This window comes from Sorex araneus, chromosome 3 (assembly GCF_027595985.1).
Source record: "Sorex araneus isolate mSorAra2 chromosome 3, mSorAra2.pri, whole genome shotgun sequence".
In the NCBI taxonomy this organism is placed as follows: Eukaryota; Metazoa; Chordata; class Mammalia; order Eulipotyphla; family Soricidae; genus Sorex; species Sorex araneus.
In genome coordinates, this window is record NC_073304.1 from 205271080 (window position 1) to 205289722 (window position 18643).

The following is an 18643-nucleotide window of genomic DNA, read 5'->3' on the forward strand; positions in this document are numbered from 1 at the left end:
TCTTGTTTCTTCTTTTGAGGCCACAGCCAGCAGTGCCCAGTGCTAACTCCTGGCTTGACTCATGCTCAGGGCTCACTCCTGGTGGTGCTTGGGGGGCCCTAGGCTCTCAGGGGATGCAATTTGGGTTGGGTCTGCAATGTGTAGGGAGGTGCAGTACCCTGTATTAGTTCTCTGGTCCTGACCTCAATGTTTTGCACGCACTAAGCCCAGTTTGATCCCTGGTATCACAGGTACTCCAGCACAACCCTAAGAGACCAAGCCAGAGAACCAAGTGGGTATGGCCCCAACCCCCCCCAAAAAAAAACAAAACAAAAAGAAAGCACAAAACACATACACCATAGAAATTGAATTACATAATTTGTGTTTAATGAGTGTTTGTTTTATTTTTTGTTTGGTGACCACACAGGGCAGTGATCAGTGATCAGGGCTTACTTCTGGCCCTGCAATGTGATGCCAAGATCAAACATGAGTTGGCCACATTCAGGGCAAGCCTTACCCACTGTACTATCTCTCCTGCCCTGACTTCTTATTTGGAATGCTAAATAGTGACATTCCATTACATGTAAAAGCAGGTTACTTTTCTGTATGTGACTCTACTGAATCCTTGTTAAGAATGATCTCAGAGAGATAGTGCAGGGGTTACGGCACTTGCCTTGCATAGGATTCACCCAGCATCTCCAGGAGTGTTCCCAAGCAGGGAGCCTGGAGTAGCAACTAAGCACAAGTGGATATACCAACCCTTCCTATCCCCCAAAAGGACAAAACTCATTTATGCATGATCTCATTTATAAAGTAGAATCCAAAAGCCAAACTCTTAGATATAGCAGGCCCTGATTATTGCCAGAGTTGATTTTTTTTTTGTTTTGTTTTTTGGCTTTTTGGGTCATACCCGACGATGCACAGGGATTACTCCTGGCTTCCCACTCAGGAATTATTCCTGGCAGTGCTCAGGGGACCATATGGGATGCTGGGAATCTAACCCGGGTTGGCTGCGTGCAAGGCAAACGCCCTACCCACTGTGCTATCGCTTCAGCCCCCATTGCCAGAGTTGACTGGTGGATGATGGACAAAATAGATGAAACAGTCAAAAGTCACAAACTTCCAGTTTGTAAGAAGAATAAAATTTGGGAATATCCGGTATCATTAATTGAACCCAGGGCTCTTGAATGCAAAGCATGTGTTCAGCACATTGAGCTATTTCTCTGCCCCCCCAATATAAAAAAACTTCATTTTTATTAATTTATTTGGGGCAGCTTCCAAGCTGAGGGTCCCACTAGTAATTCTCTGCCAGTTGGACCCACAGTTCAGTGTCAGGGTCCAAGGGTGCCTTGCTGCTTGGGCCCTGTGCTGCTGGGGTTATTTTGGCTACCCTAGAGGTGCTGGGGGCCTCCAGTTTTTTTTTCTTTTTGGGTCACACCCGGCAACGCACAGGGGTTATTCCTGGCTCTGCACTCAGGAATTACCCCTGGCAGTGCTCAGGGGACCATATGGGATGCTGGGAATCGAACCCGGGTCGGCCGCGTGCAAAGCAAATGCCCTACCCACTGTGCTATTGCTCCAGCCCTCTGTTTTGTTTTTTTAAATTCTGATCACACCTCGATGTACTAGAGGGTGACTCCCGGCTCTGTGCTCTGGAGACCTTGGTGGTTACATGAGTGTTATGGTGTCAGTTATTTACATTTTATGTATTTTTGTTTTGGGGCCAGTAGTGCTCAGCGCTTACTTCTGGCTCTGTGCTTAGGGATCACTGGTAGGAATTTGGGAGACCATAAGGCTGCTGGGGATCAAACCCAAACCCAGATCAGCTGCATGCAAGGCATGTGCCCTGCCCTCTTTACTATTGCTCTTGCCCCATTATGCACTTCTTTGTATATGTTGTATCTATCTATCTGTATTTGGGCAACACCTTGCAGTGCTCAGGGGTTACTCCTGGTGGTATTTAGGGGACCATAAGTGATACAGGTGATTGAATCTGTATCTCTTACATGCCAAGCATGCACTTAACTTGTTGAGCTATTTCTCCAGCCGTATGTGGTATATTTTTAGCAAAAGTGTTAAGAGAAAGTTCTAAAGTTTTTTCTCTTTATTTAAAAATATAACCTAAAAGAAAAAAAATATGCATACATATATAACACCAGATGTACTTTAGTTGTTTATAGTTTCTATTGCCATTAAGTTTCAAAATAAACAATGGAAACAATAGTTTAATGAAGGGATAACATTTATAGGATTCTTAAGTGGATACAGTATAAAATATATCATAAAAATTACTAAAAGATACAAAGTAAAACATTTTAATACTGGTACAATGGCCTTAGCAGCTTTACATATGTTAATTTATGGGTTTTCTATAGGTATTTTTTGCATGTGAAATTTTATCCCACAAGAATGATCAAATCATTTAAACTGTTATAGTACATAGTGGTTATTAACACATAAACATTATAAGTGCCCCATAAAATATTGTCACAAATACTCAACTGCTTTATTCTTGGAGATTATCTCCTTTAGTCTTACATAATTAAAAATGTAAGTGCCAGTGTGTTTTTTAAAATAGGGATCACACCCAACAGTGCTGGGTCAGGCTACTCCTGGAGATGTATGGCCTGGTGATGCAGGTCTTACCTTGGATTTAGCAATGCTGGGACCATCCATGCTTTCTATATGCAATGCTCAGCCCATTGAGGTGTCCTCTGTCCCCTTAATACTTCTCATTCCCAGGAATATCCAGGATGAACCTGGAGTGATAGTACAGTGGGTAGGGTGCTTGCCTTGCATGCAGCCGACCCACGTTTTACCCCTGGCATCCCAGACAGTTGCCTGAGTACCACCAGGAGTGATTCCTGAGTTTAGAACCAGGAATAACTCCTGAGCATCACCGGGTATGGCCCAAAAACCATAAGAATATCTAGGATGAATGAGAATAATTTATTTTCCGAATGTCATAATTGCACCTGAAGGATACAAACTAGAGAGGCTGGGCTGATGGCTCAGAGGACTGAAGTGCATGCTTTCTACACAGAGATATAAATTCGATCTCTAGTATTGCATGGTCTGCTGAACAATCCTAAGGCAGCCTGCTGGAAGTGGCCCCTGGGTACTGGAGGGTGTGGCCCCATTCAAGACAAACAAACAAACATTACATTTAAATATGAACAATTTACATTGGATAATTCAGGATTGCTTTTCCCATTCACTCTCTTATTCATCATAAAAATCATAAAATGTTCAAAATATCCAGTTTATGCCATATGCATATGGATTCCACACATATTTTAATTATTTGAATGGGATAATACATTAGTATAATTACTAATACCGGACTGCATAAAAAAAAAACAGGATTGGCATGAGCACATGTGCATATTTTTATGGATCACCAGATGAAGTCAGGAAGCATTGGCATCAGTTTTGTTCATCAAAGCTGCTTGTAGAAAGTGGCACAGTTTGAGTTGGACTTCTAGGGTGAGCCAGCTATGAAGAAAAAAGTCCCAATTATAATGTGGATTATGTTCCTGTGATTGACACAGCTCTTCTTCCTCCTCATTAACAAAACTTGTATGGGGTACCCAGGAATTCAGATACTTTGCTTTATCTTGTGGTACCAAGGACTGAACCCAGGACCTCACACATTTAAGCCTTGTGCTTGACCACTGAATCACATTCCCCGGATACAAGTTCTAGAAACACTTTCTTCACCTTTCTGGATATAGTCTGAAGTTACTGGTGAGCATCTCTTTAGAGAGATGAAGGACAGCTAATAAGCTTTCACCTGTTCTTTTCTCCTTTCCGTGACTAGAATATGTGAAGCTGGAGAATGTATAGTCATTCTGAACCATGAGGATAACAGCTATGTATTATTCATTCCATTTCTCTTTTCTCTTCCTTTTTTTTTTTTTTTTTGGTGGGGGGAGATATCAAACCTGGTGTTGCTCAGGGGCTGCTTCCTGCTCTGTGCTTGGAGATCACTCCTGGTGATGCTTGAGGAACCATTTTGTGCTGGTGTTCAAACCCTGACTTCTGGCATGCAAAGCTAACCTACTGAGTTATTTCTCTGGTCCTGAACTGCTTACTTCTCAAGGGGATATGTAGGCAAGAAAACCAACGCCCTAGGTAGTTAAACTATTATAGTCAAGGCTTCTCTTACCTGCATCTAAGTGAAAATTGTAACTTATTACAGATGTCTAAGAAATAAAAGGGGAAAAACTAGGGAAAGGGGAAATGTCATTCTATGTCAAATAAGTTTTTACAAAACACCCTCTTAACACATGGGCTTTTGAGATTATAGCACATAGCATAGGTCTTATCACAACAAGACAGAGGTGTGTTTTTTTTTTTTTTTTTTTTGCTTTTTGGGTCTCACCCAGTGATGCACAGGGGTTACTCTTGGTTTTGCACTCAGGAGTTACTCCTGGCGGTGCTCAGGGGACCATATGGGATGCTGGGGATTGAACCCGGGTCGGCCATGTGCAAGGGCAAGGCAAACGCCCTACCCGCTGTACTATCGCTCCAGCCCCAAGACAGAGGTGTTTTATGCTCAATGTGCAAGTTTGTCATTCTATTTGTTGTGCACCCATATTAACCAGCTGTAATATCCAACATAGGAGTTATCGGGTGAGGCAGAGATAAAAAGCTAAAAATAGGAAGAAAGGGCTTAAGTCTTTCAATGGATGCAGCATCCACAGTTGTGATCTGAGAGTAGTTTTCTACTGGATGACTTGAAGGAAGCAAAGAAAAATCTCATGCACACCTCCACAGATGGCCAGAGTGTTTAGGAAGATCTAGTTGCTTAGCAATAAAAAAAAAAGTTGTCTTGAAAAAGACACAGCATTTTTTTTCCATCCTAAAAACGGGATGGTAGAAATTCCACAAATCCAGTGAACCGGAGAAGGTTTAGGGGTTAAGGTGCTTGCTTTACATGCAACTGACTCAAATGCAACCTCCCATATATGATCCCCGGAGCACTGCCCTAGTGACCCGTGAGCAGTCAGGGATAAGCCCTGAACAAAGGTGGGTGTGGCCCAACCCTTGGCCTCCTCAAAAAATCCAATGTTAGAAATCCAGAGGAGGATGACGGAAACAAACAGGGTTTGGAAGAAATCATACCAGGAAGAGTTCACATGTCGGATTTTATTTTAGTTTTTGTTTTTTTGGACCATACCCAGCAGTGCTCAGGGTTTACTCCTGGTTGTGCTCAGGGATCACTCCTGCATCCAGTGGTGCTTTAGGAACCATTTGGGGTGTTAGGGATCAAACCTAGGTTACTTGTGTGCAAGGCAAACATCTTACCCACTGTAATATATTTCTAGTCCCCTATATTAGATTTTATTTTTATTTACTTATTTTTTAGGTTTTTTTTGGTCTCTTCCAGTGGTGCTCAGGGTTTACTCCTGGCTCTGTGCTCAGGGATCACTCCTGGCAGACTCAAGGGACCATATGTGGTGCTAGGGATCAAACCCAGGTTGGTCAAGTACAAAACAAGCACCCTACCCACTGTACTATGGCCTTGGCCACTATACTGGCTTTTAAAGGTGAGTCATGGATGTTTGGTATTTCAAAAAAAGGATGGTGGTGTTGCTGGAAGATCTAGTGGGGCAGTAGTTGATTCAGGTACAGTTAGGGACACTTTCTGTTTGTTCTCTTAAAGATAGTAGATTTGCAGGGCTGGTGAGATAGCTCAATAGTCTGAGTGCAACCTGTGGCACTGCAAAAGAATGAAAAATGATTCCCTTCCTCCCCCTTCCCTTCACTGTTGTCCTTTTCTGATGACCAGGGGTTGTGTACTGTCCTGGGATGTTTTTAGCTGCAATACTTACTGGTGATCACTACCCTTTTTGTGGGCTTACACACACGTGGCTGTGGTGTGTGGGGGAATTGCTCATAGCACCCAGGACCAAAAACAGAGCCGTCAGGATGATACTTGGTACAGGAGGACACCAGAAACTTTAGATTCTATTTTGCAAGGCATGCAAAGGTTTGATATCTGGCACTGAATGGTTCCTGCATATCAGCGGGCATGCCCCATCCCCCCACCAAAAAAAAAAAGATTATTTTGGATAAAAGTTAACAATATATATGTATATATATATTTTTTTCTGGAGGCCTACCTCAAACTTTCTCTTTAAAGCCCGGGTCATTACTGGAGTCAGTCCAGTTCCTGTTTCCATATTTTCTTTATTGGTAAGTGGGGTTCCACCCGGGCTTCTGCAAGATATTGAGAATATTAGGAGTTGTGCCACCTAAAATAATATGCCAATTTTTCAAGAGGATTTAGGAAGCATAAAGATAAGATAGTATATTACCTCTCTACATCCACTTTTCTAAGTAGTTTCCGCAGATCTACTTGGCTTTTACCAGGAGTACTGATAAAATAAAAACAAAATAAAGTTAGATAACTGATTTTGTTTGGAGCCTGCCAGATTTTTATCATTTCTCAAAGCAAAGCGGCCATTTCTTAAGTTATGTCCTAGAAACTGTCACTGTCATTGTCATCCCGTTGCTCATCGATTTGTTCGAGCGGGCACCAGTAACATCTCTATTGTGAGACTTATTATTACTGTTTTTGGCATATGGAATACACCACGGGCGAAGCACTCTCGGTAGCTTGCCGGGCTCTCCGAGAGGGGCGCAGTAATGGAACCCAGATTGGCTTCGTGCGAGGCAAACGCCCTATCCGCTATGTTCACAGAAATGCCAGATGATATAAGTAAAACTTCTTTTTGTGGGGATGGCAATGCTTAGGGGTTACTTCTGGCTCTACACTTAGGAATTACTCCTGGCAGTGCTGGGGGACCATATTAGATGCCAGGGATAGAACCCAGGTCGGCCACATCAAGGTAAATGGCCTACTCTCTATGCAATTGCTCCGGCCCCAAGTAAAACTTATCTCAGTTTGCATTGAAGAACTCATCTCAAGGAAACACTCAGTTATGTACACATATATGGACAAGATGTTCACTGAATAATTACAGAAATAAATGCTAATAACGTGGATGTTTCAGAATAGGATTTTACCTATGACAGTTAAATAAAATGAATTGCATACATTGAAGAACCAAAATGATGCTTGAAATTAATTTTTCCTAAGATGGGAGAAACTTCATAACACACGACATGGAAAAAGTCATAACTGTACCCATAACATGCTTATAGACAGTATACACAGACATGCACTTTTATCATTTTTTCTTTGATTCTAAGATGTATTTGTTTTTATGTTTTATTATTCCTGAAATTGAACTTTTAAAACTCCTGATAGTATTTATTTATTTATTTTTTATTTATTTGTTTTTTGCTTTTTGGGTCACACCCAGCAATGTTCAGGGGTTACTCCTGGCTTTGCACTCAGAAATTACTCCTGGCGGTGCTTGGGGGACCATATGGGATGCCGGGGATCGAACCTGGGTCGGCTACGTGCAAAGCAAACGCCGTACCCGTTGTGCTATCTATCGCTCAGGCCCTGATAGTATTTATTTTTATCTCCAAAAATAAATACTATTTTTGTTTGTTTGTTTGGGGGCCATACCTGGCAATGCTCAAGGATTACTTCTGCATCTGTACTCAGGAATGACTCCTGGAAGTGCTTAGGGGACCATTTGGGGTACCAGGGATTGAAAACAGGTCAGCTGCATGCAAAGCAAGCATCTTACCTGCTGTACTATCTCTCTAGCCCTTAAGAGGTATATCTTATAGTAAATAAGAGTAAATGCCTACTTCTCAGTATCTGTATTACAAACCGTAGTGCCCAAAAGTAGAGAGAGAGTAAGAAGGAAATTGTCTGCCACAGAGGCAGGGGATGGGGTCAGGTTGGGGTGACAGGAAGGATACTGGGGATATTGGTGGTGGAAAATGTACACTGGTGGAGGGATGGGTGTTCGATCATTTGATGACTGAAACTCAACCATGAAAGTTTTGTAACTATCTCATGGTGATTCAACTAAAAAAAAAAGGGGGGGGTAAAAGAGTATATTCCTAGAAAAAGACTAGAAATTATAGTAGTTAACAAAGTATGTCGCCTTTCTTAAGGGATTATTTGGATGATTTTTGTGTTTTGCTTTAAACTTTTCTATAGATTTCAGTGTTTTCTACAAGAAGCATACATAGTTTTTTGTTATATAATTTTAAAGAAGCATTATTTTACGTACGAGCAGAGATTAATATTAAGCAGTTCCTTACATTAAGACATTTGTAACTCGAGTTGATAACACTTTGGAGCTGGATTTCAGAGTAACACGCTGCAGGTCAGAGACAGTAACTAGTGGATTCCGTGTCTTCGGTGAAGGTGCAAGCTTTAATTGTAAAATGAGGCATTATTAAAAAAATTTTGAAAATACCATTCAATATATATATATAAGCTGAAGCAACAACTATTTGAGATTGTATACAGGTAAAAACATACCCACTTCACTACTCAATTTGTATTCAAAAGCTTTAAAATATATTTCTATCTTTTCATACTGATGGCTAGTAGATTAATTGCCCAATAAAATAATTTTAGCATCTGGGGCTGGAGAGACAGCACAGTGGGTAGGGCGTTTGCCTTGCATGTGGCTGACCTGGGTTCGATTCCCAGCATCCCATATGGTCCCCTGAGCACCACCAGGGGTAATTCCTGAGTGCAGAGCCAGGAGTGACCCCTGTGCATCACCAGGTGTGACCCAAAAAGCAAAATAATAATAATAATAATAATTTTAGTATCTATATGTTTGTTGGGGAGACCCAAAACTACTCAAATAAAACATCAGACTTATTTCTCAGATCAGAATCTATATATAAGGCTCATATTTAGTTTTTTTTGGCCACACCTGGCAGTGCTTAGGAGTGACTCTTGCAGTACTCTGGAGACCATATGTGCAGGAACAAGACCTGGCTTATCTGCAGGCAAGGCAAGACAAGGCAAGACCTTTGCCTCCTGGACCATCTCTCCAGCCCCAAGAGTTATTTTTGCCCCCATGAAGGAACAACCAAGTCAAAAGCTAAAAGAGTGAATAGCTGTAGCCAATACTTTGCCCTCACCTCTTAAATGTTGATCTTAAAATGGTTTGTATTCAGTTGGCCCAGGAAACCTTACAGAATTATACAAATAAAGATGTTCAAAGCTTTGTGTTCACTTTAAGAACATTTATAAAACTGCCCAGACTTCCCAGGGCATTCATATCTGAAAAGCCTCCAAGTAGCTGAAGTATATCCTTCTCCAGAAGTAATGTGTGCCATTTGGTCACTGCCTCATCAATGGTGATAATAAGAGGCAGGAATAATAGTACAAGGCTAACCCAGAGTTTTGTTTTTGTTTTTGTTTTTGTGCCACACCCAGCTATGTTCAGGGCTCACTTCTGGTTCTGTGCTTAGGGATCACTACTGGTGGTGCTTAAGGGACCTTATGGAATGCCAGAGATTGAACCTGGGTGGGCTGCATGCAAGGCAAGCACCTAACCCGTTGTACTATCTCTTTGGCCCTCCCCAACCTAGGTTTGATCCTGGGGATCCCATATAGTCTCCTGAGCCCACCAGGAGTGATCCCTAAGTGCACACCCAGGAGTAAGCCCTGAGCCATTGGGTATGGCATCTAAACAAAAACAAAACAAGCAAACAAACAAAATGGTGGCATCGGTAGATGTGCCAGGCCAATGAATGGAGTTGGACATAGGATTGGTGGTCCAAAAAGAGTGCTGAGTTTTTAGAGCACATGCTTAAACATGCAGAGAGTAATGATGGGCTTAAGAGTTTAGATGTAGGCAGGAGAGATAGTACAGAACATAAGCACTTGTCTTGCATGATAGCCAACTTAAGTTTGATCTCTCACACCCAATATAGTCCTTAAGACCCTACCAAGAATAATTAGCTGGGGTTACCCGAAACCAAAAGACGCCCCCCAAGTCAAAAAGAGTTTAGAGGCAGATTCTTTGGTACTTGAGCATATCTATGTAAACACAGCCCCCAAGATACATCACAGAACTTATAGGTGAACTGCTCCATGAGTGCTCTCTGCTATATGGGGATGATTGTGATAAAAAAAAAAAGTCGATTGTTCCAGACACAAAAGAGGAAGTTACACAGAAGACAAGCTATCCCAAAAGAAAATGAAGGAGCAAAAACTTGTGGTCTCAAATTAAATTAGGCATAGAGTAAATACAAGTTGAAAAAAATTACAAGTATACTCAGTGACATCTTACCTTCTTTCTTTCATCAATACTCTGAGTCTTCTTTAATTTCACAGTCAGTAGATCTTTAACAGTTATCTGCATGGGTGTATCTTTTTTTAAAGGTCTCGCCTTAGAATACAAAAAGAGGTTAGAATTCAATTTGAAACTATGATTGTCAAATCCGAACCTAGTTTTAAAAAAGTCAGAACTAATAGTTTAACTTCCATTTCCCATAAAATAAAATTCATTAAATTATTTTCAGTACTCATGAATACTAAGGCTACTATAAGGATTCAGAAACATGTAAAGATTTGTTAGTAAATAATAGATGTGATAGTTTCCTTAACTGCATCTTTGCAGGTGTTATTAGAGTGAGATGGGAGCTGAAGGAGTTCTTCAACTCACAGTAAAGTTTTGTATAAACTGCCCAAAAAGATGACTTAGCTTACAAAGTGATGTTAGTGGTGGGAAAGGTTCTTAGGTAGGGGAGTAAGAAATTGACAAGGAGTGACATAAGGACAGTGGTGGTCATTTTGGGTTTTTATTTATTTTCTTTTTGTATCACACCAGCTTTTCTCAGTGGTTACTCCTGGCTCTGCACTCAGGAATTACTCCTGGCAGTGCTCATGGAACCATATGGAGTACCAGGGATCAAATCTGGGTCAGCCATGTACAAGGCAAATGCTATCCACTGTATTATCACTCTGGCCTGGTCTTTGACATTTTGGAGGTGACAAAGCTATAGTAACTTTATACACCATTAGTATACACATTGCATTATTATAATAGTGCTATATCCATTATAAACACAAACAATCACAGAGACTGGCACACATCAAAAAAGAAAAGAAGAACCAGTGCTAGCATGGATGTGGGGAGAAAGGGGCTCTCATTCATTGTTGGTGGGAAAGCTGACTGGTCCAGTCTTTTTGGAAAATTTTTTGAGCATTCCTCAAAAAACCAGAAATTGAGTTTCTATATCATACCCAGCAATACTATTTCTGGAATATACCCTGGGGGCTCAAAAGCACACAGCAGAAATGCCATTTTCACTTCTGTATTTCTTGCAGCACTATTCATAGTACCTAGAATCTGGGAACAACCCAAGTGCCTGGGAACAGATGACTGGATTAAGAAACTATGGTACTCTACATGATGGAATACTACACAGCCATCAGGAAAAAATGAAGTCATGGAATTTGCTTATAAGTGGATGGAAACTAATCATGCTGAGTCAAATGAGTCAGAAGGAGAGGTACAGACATAGAATCACTGCACTCACTGTGGGATATAAAAAAACATAATATGAGAATGCTACCCAAGGACAGCAGAAACAATGGCCAGGAAGACTAATCCAAGGTTGCAAACTTGCTGTAAGTTGGGAGAGATAGCAGTTAGGATAGAGAAGGGACCACCCTAGTAATTTTAGTTAAAAATTACTTTTTTTTGTGGTATTGGGGATCAAACTCAGGATCTCACATATGCAAAACAAATGTTCTAGTGCTGTGCAACATCACTGCTACACTTTTTATATTTAGTTTATTTGGGGATAGTTTTGGGGGTGTCACACCTGGCAGTGTTTAGGGACTACTCTCAGTTCTGTGCTCACAAGGCACCCTAGTGCCTTATTTTTATTTTATTTTTATTTATTTATTTATTTATTTATTTATTTTATTATTATTATTTTTTTTGCTTTTTGGGTCACACCCAGCGATGCTCAGGGGTTACTCCTGGCTTTGCACTCAGGAATTACTCCTGGCGGTGCTGGGGGACCATATGGGATGCCGGGGATCGAACATATGGGATGCCGGGGATCGAACATATGGGATGCCGGGGATCGAACCCGGGTCGGCCGCGTGCAAGGCAAACACCCTACCCGCTGTGCTATCGCTCCAGCCCCAGTGCCTTATTTTTAAATTATTTAATTCCCCCCCCCCTTTTTTTTTTTTTTGCTTTTTGGGTCACACCCAGCGATGCACAGGGGTTATTCCTGGCTCACTGGCTCATGCACTCAGGAATAAATCCTGACGGTGCTTGGGGGACCATATGGGATACTGGGAATCGAACCTGGGTCGGCTGCATGCAAGGCAAATGCCTTACCCAATGTGCTATCCCTCCAGCCCCAATTCCTTTTGTTTTTGCACCATACACCGTAGTGTCAGGTGTTCCTCCCACCTCTGGTGGAACCTGGGGATTTGCAGTGCTGGAGGTCAAATGTGGGTCACCTGCATATGAAGCACATGCTTAGTCCTTTGAACTTTCTCTCAACCCCTATTATTGTGTTTTAAAATTTATTTAGTTTATATTTTAATTTTGGAGCCACATCTTGCAGTGTTTGGAGGACTAGTCATCCTGGCTTGGCTCCTGGGGGTTGCTCCCAGCAGTGATGGAGGTAGGTAGGGGAATGAAAACATGGGGTTCTGGGATCTCTGGTACCTCCTGCACGCAAAACGTGGGCTCGGAATCCTTGAGTTCTCTGTAGCCCTCAGCAGATTTTAAAACAGGGTCACATCAGGGCCAGAGATAATACAGGGATGAAGGCCCTTGCTTTGCCGTGGCTGGCCCCAGTTTTATCCCTGGCAATAAGTTGTAGAACTTTACAGTGGGGCACCCTAAGCACTGCCAGAGCCTGGAGTAACTCTTTGCATATACGATTTGGTCCAACCTCATTCCCTATTCCCACTAAAAAGGGTCATATCTGATTACTAGGTTTCCACAGGTATCTCTGGTCACCTCAGCAGATAAGTGATTCTAATTAAAAGCTAATTCTCCAGCATAAAACTAAACATCCTACTTTGGGATCTACCACTCTTTTTTTTTATTTTTGTTTCTCCCACTGAGTTTCCCTCTGGTCTTCATCTGGTTTCTCAGGGGGACTTTCTTTCTTTTTTCTTGCTTTTTGGGTCACTCCTGGCTCTGCACTCAGGAATTACTGCTTGCAGTGCTTAGGGGACCATACGGTTTGCTGAGAATCGAACCTGGGTTGGCCGCGTGCAAGGCAAATGCCCTACCCGCTGTGCTATCGCTCTAGCCCTTCTCAGGGGAATTTTCTTTTTGGTAAAAGAAATGGTGAGAAAGCAATGGAAATGTTCCTTTACTGGGTTCCATTCATTCCTTTTTTTTTTTCTTTTTGGGTCATATCAGCAATGCTCAGGGGGTACTTCTGGCTCTGTACTCAGGAATTACTACTGGCCATGCTTGGGGGACCATATGGAATGCCAGGGATTGAACCTGGGTCTGCTGTGTGCAAGGCAAATGCCCTACCCACTGTACTATCACTCTGGCCCCCATTCATTCATTCTTATAAAACAATAAAACAATCACTTTATTTCTAAATCCTGCTTTTGTGAGTTCCTCAGGGACAGAGTCTCTAAAAACACAGTAATGACATAATTAAAATACAGACTGAGAACAAATATAGGTTGGAGAGATGGCACAGGGGTTAAGGAGTTTGTCTTGCATGTGACTGGGCTGGGTTCAGTCCCTGATACCACAGATGTCCCCTGAGTACTGTTAGGAATGATCCGTGAGTTCAGAATCAGGAGTAAGCCCTGACTACAACAGGTATGACTCAAAAAACAACCCAAACAAACAAAATATAGACTTCTTATCAAAATCCTTAGGCCAGTCTTAAAGGACAACGTAGCTTTATTCCTAAATTGCATACTCACCTGAACACACACCTACTACCTAATTTCCTACCTGAGGTGCTTTGGTGGTACTGGATTTTCTGAGTAGCAAAGGTGCCATCGGTGGTGGTGGAGGAGGCAGTGGAGGGGGTGGAGGGGGTGGAGGAGGAGGTGGCAGTGGCACAGGATGACTGGCTGGCTGTGGCAGTATAGAAGGAAGTACCGCTTGGGATTCTCCAGGCTGGCTTGGAGCATGGGCAGGCACATCTGTAAATTTACCACTCATGTGACACATCTGAGTACAGCGTGGGCAGGAAGAATTTTCTGAGACAGTCTAGAAGATATTACATTTGGCAAATGAACAGTAAATTTGGATCTTACAGCTGAGAACATCAAAATCAGAGTCATCATACATTGAATGCTTTTTTAGTATACAATGTGCTTCTTAATATTTCCCCATTTGTCACAATCTCATTCATTCATATCTTTGTTTTGTTTTATATATCAGCCACTGTGGGTACAATGTAAGTCTTGTCTGCTCCTTTTGTATCTGGTGAAGAAGACAGACATTAAACACACACACACAACAAAAACAAAACAAAAAAACCACATACACAAATAGGGACCAGAGGGATAGGACAGCAGGTGAGGTATTTGCCTTGCATGCGTCCAACCTGAATTTGATTCCCAACATCCCATATGGTCCCACAAGCGCCTCTAGCATTAAGTGCATAGCCTGGAGTAAGCCATGAGCATTCCCAGGTGTGGCCCCAACACAAAAATAAATAAAAAATGCACAAATACACTCAAAATAAAACAGAATAATACTCAATGAGAGAAATGAAGTAGGCTGTGGGCATGAATAATGAACCTAGACTTATCCATCAGGTAAAGGGAGAATGGACCACGGGAGGAGAATTCCAGTAGAGAGAAATTTGCTTAATGTAGCTAAGAATATAATAGATTTCATAAACTGATAAAAATGCTAAGGTGGGACTAGAGTGATTATGCAGAAGTTAAAGGGGTTAAAGTGCCTGGCTTGCAAGCGGCTGATCCCAGTTCAATCCCTGGCACATTTAGGCCCCTGAGCACCACCAGAAGTGAGTCCTGAGCACTATCATTTGTGGTGGCCCAATACTCCTCCCTCCCCTCCCCAAAGGCCAAGAATCCTGGCCAAAGAGACAGTACAGGGGGTTAGGTGCTTGCTTTGCAAGCATTTGATGCCCCCAGTACTGCATATGTACTCTGAGCATGTCCAGGAGTGATCCATGAGCACAGAGCCAAGAGTAAGCCCTAAAGACAGTTGGGTATGACCCACCCCCACCAACCCCCAAAGAGACCAAGGTCTAGAACATGACTATTGGGTCCTCCTCTAATTTCAAGTTGAAGATGTGATTGCCAGTATCTCCATTTATTTGGAGACAGGGTCTTTAAAGAGGTGATTGAATTAAATTATTAGACTGATAGCCTGGGCTCTAATCTAATGACAGATATCTTAATGAAAAGAGGAAATTTAAACGTGGAGAGCTACTAGGGATGGACCTACACAGACAATAGGCCACTTAAGGATACAGTGAGAAAGCCAGCAAAGAATAGCCTCAGAAGAAACCAACCTATGGATACTTTGATTGCAGATTTCTACCCTTCAGAATTGTGGAAAAAAAAAAAAATCAGTGTCTGTTGCATAATCATCCAGTTGGACTTACTTTGGCAGCGCTAGCAAACAAATATAATGTTTCTGTGTTTTATTTTTGTTTTGGGGCCACACCCAGCAATTCTCAGAGGTTTATTGCTTGGGGTTGCACCCACAAGTGCTTGAGGGACCATGTGGGTTAAGGATCAGATTAGGGCTCCAGCATATAAAACTTGTGCTCCTGATTATTTGTCAATAATCTATCTATCTGTCAATCTACTTATCTATTTTATTTTTTGCTTTCAGGTCACACCTGGTGATGCTCAGGTCACTCCTGGCTTTGCATTCAGGAATTACTCCTCACAGTTCATATGGGATGCTGGGGATCAAAACCAGTTCAGCCTCATACAAGGCAAATGCCCTACCCACTCTACTGTCACTCCGGCCCCACCAGACTATTGAACTACCTCCCTGACCCTATAATAACCCTGTAAAATAAGAAATATTTTTTACAGTCTCTTTTGTGGGTCACACCCAGTAATGCGTGGGTGGGGGCTATTTTTTGTGCAGTGCAGTTTAGGGGGATTATGATTTATTGGGGATCAATCTCCAGCAATGCAAAGCATGCATTTCAGACTTTTGAGCCATTTCCAGGGCTGAGACTGTGTATTTTTTTTTTCATTATTTGAGTCAGAATGAGTACAGGGTTTGTTTCCCCACTTCTTTCAGCCTTGAGAAGCCTAAAACCCACTCAACCTGGGGACTCTCCCCATCCTATTCCCCTACAGCGAAAGATAAGAAAATAGTTCCTTTGGATGTGAGAGTTTGAGATTCCCTGGCTTTTACAGCTATACTACAGCCTCTCTCCTAACTGTAAAGGTATAATAGTCACCCCTTCCATGGAGCCAGACATGGACAGCAAGAGGGGGCATGAGTACCAGGTTGAACCCAGGGCCTCTCATATGCACGGTGAGTGCCCTGTAATTTGAACCTGTGGGTACAACCATTTTTGGCCACCATTCAGCCCACTGCTGAATGATGGAACAGAATCATTCCATCATTCCATGAAATAGATTCATTCCAATTTTATTATTATTATTATTATTATTTGAGTTTTCCACATTGAGAATATGGATCTAGCTTAGGGAAGTTAGAGAAGAATGCATAGTTTAAGTTCTTTCCTGCCTATATTGTCACTGTCACTGTCATCTCGTTGCTCATTGATTTGTTCGAGTGGGCACCAGTAACGTCTCCATTGTGAGGCTTGTTGTTAGTGTGCCTGCCTATACTAGTCAAGAAAATAGAAACTACCAGAATATTTAAGAGTTGGTTATATTGCTGAAGATCAGCTCAAAAGCCCTTTGGGGACAGTGCAGCAGTCCAGATAATGAGCAACAGAACACTGCAGGCTTGTGATAGAAAGGAGTCAGCAGATCTCTGGAGCAAGGTTCACCCAGAGAATAAAGAAACATGGTACACTTAGAAGGTCCATGTTGGACCTGGGAGCTGGAGTCGGGGAGGAAACACTCTTAAAGAAGCCGTAACCCAGTGCAGAGAATGCAGTTGAAAAGGAAAAAGGAGAACAACCTCCCTCCCTCACCTGCCTAGTTTCTCATCAGTGACTCACAGGAGCACAGCACATGCAAAAGCCTAGTGACACAGAGACTGGAAATGAAGAATGCAGGGGTGGCTGCCCCCTGGCAAAACAAAGCAGAGCTTTTGACTGAAGTGTAAAGAATAAATTTCAGGGCTTTCAGAGCAAATAGCCCAAGATGCACTTTCACCTGGAGGCATTTCTCCTCCTAGTAAAGGCATGTAAGGATTCTTTTTTATTTATTTCCTGGACCTCCCAAGTGGTACACAGGAAGTCTGGGGGGCCAAACCTGACAATGTTCAACTAAATTGGCCCGAGTTTCAATGCAAGAATCTGATGATGTATGCTGCTTGGGGCTCTGTGGAGCTGGGGACCACTAGGGCTAAATTCTGAGATGCTCAATTATCAGGGCATCCAGATCTACACCCGGTGATGCTCAGGAGGTATTAGAGATTGTGCCCAGGTCAGATACGTGTCCTAACCACTGCACCATCTCCCCATCCTTTGCTGGGATTCCAGGGGAGGACACCCCCTTTTCCCTTTATCTAATTCCTGGCTTATATTTTTATTTGACAATACCAACCTTCAAGGTTTCCTGGAGTTTGCATAATTCACCTTCCAAGATGCAAAACCGTTCTTTTAGACTGTGAAGTTCCTGGTGATAGACTCGAGATGGAAAGAAGGTATTTTGCAATACTTGTAAACTCTGAAATTCAAATATAATGAAGAATGCAATGAATAATAAGCTAAGGTCAAGAACAAAGGACAAGAGGGATTGGAGCAATAGCCACCAGGAAAAATGAAGTCATGAAATCTGTGTATAAATTGATGGACATGGAGAGTATCATGCTGTGTGAAATGAGTCAGAGGGAGAGGGACAAAGAATGATCAGACTCATTTGTGGGATACAGAAAAACATAGTATGAGGGGCTGGAGTGATAGTACAGCAGGTAATACATTTGCCTTGCACATGGCTGTTCCAGGTTTGGTCCCCAGCATCCCATATGATCCTCTGAGTACTGCCAGGAATGATTGCTGAGTGCAGAGCCCCCTAAGCATTGCTGAGTGTGATACCCAAACCCATCCCCCACCTCAAAAAAAGCCCACATTAGTATGAGACTAATACCCAAGGACAGTAGAAACCAGAGTCAGGAGGAATAGTCCATGGTTGGAAGCTTGTCACAAGTGGTGGTGTGGGGGCCACTATGACAAAGACAGTTGGAAATGATCACTCTGGCCAAGAACTAAGTGCTAAGTGCTGAAAGTAGATAAAGGTAGACCACGATAACCTTTCAGCACCTGCGTTGCAAATCATAACGTCCAAAAGGAGAGAAAGAGCTAGAAGAAAAGTGCCTGCCATAGAGGCAGGCTGGGGGGTGGGAGGTGGGAGGGAAATTGGGACATTGGTGGTGTGAAATGTACACTGGTAAAGAGATGGGTGTTGGAACACTGTATGACTGAAACACAATCATGAACAACTTTGTAACTGAGTATCTCACAGTGATTTTATTAAGAAAGAAAATAAGGAAAGAAAGATATTAACAGAGAAGAAAAAGAAAAAAGAGGGACTGGAGCAATTGTATAGAGTGTAGGATGCTTGCCTTGCACACAACGAACCACCAAGCCTGACAGGTTGACCCCTGAG

At 42.3% G+C, this 18643-nt stretch overlaps 1 protein-coding gene across 1 annotated transcript in view; it reads right to left on the minus strand.

The window, feature by feature from the left end:
* Positions 1-2141: 2141 nt before the first annotated feature.
* PRR11 (proline rich 11) overlaps positions 2142-18643 on the minus strand; it is a 50263-nt gene continuing 33761 nt past the window's right edge. The window contains exons 4-10 of the mRNA XM_004608623.2: positions 17582-17704; positions 13845-14105; positions 10173-10271; positions 8176-8288; positions 6303-6362; positions 6108-6204; positions 2142-3474 (exon numbers count right to left, since the gene is read on the minus strand). Coding sequence (XP_004608680.2) covers positions 3406-3474; positions 6108-6204; positions 6303-6362; positions 8176-8288; positions 10173-10271; positions 13845-14105; positions 17582-17704 — 822 coding nt within the window. The 3' untranslated portion in view covers positions 2142-3405. The remainder of the gene's footprint in view (positions 3475-6107; positions 6205-6302; positions 6363-8175; positions 8289-10172; positions 10272-13844; positions 14106-17581; positions 17705-18643) is intronic.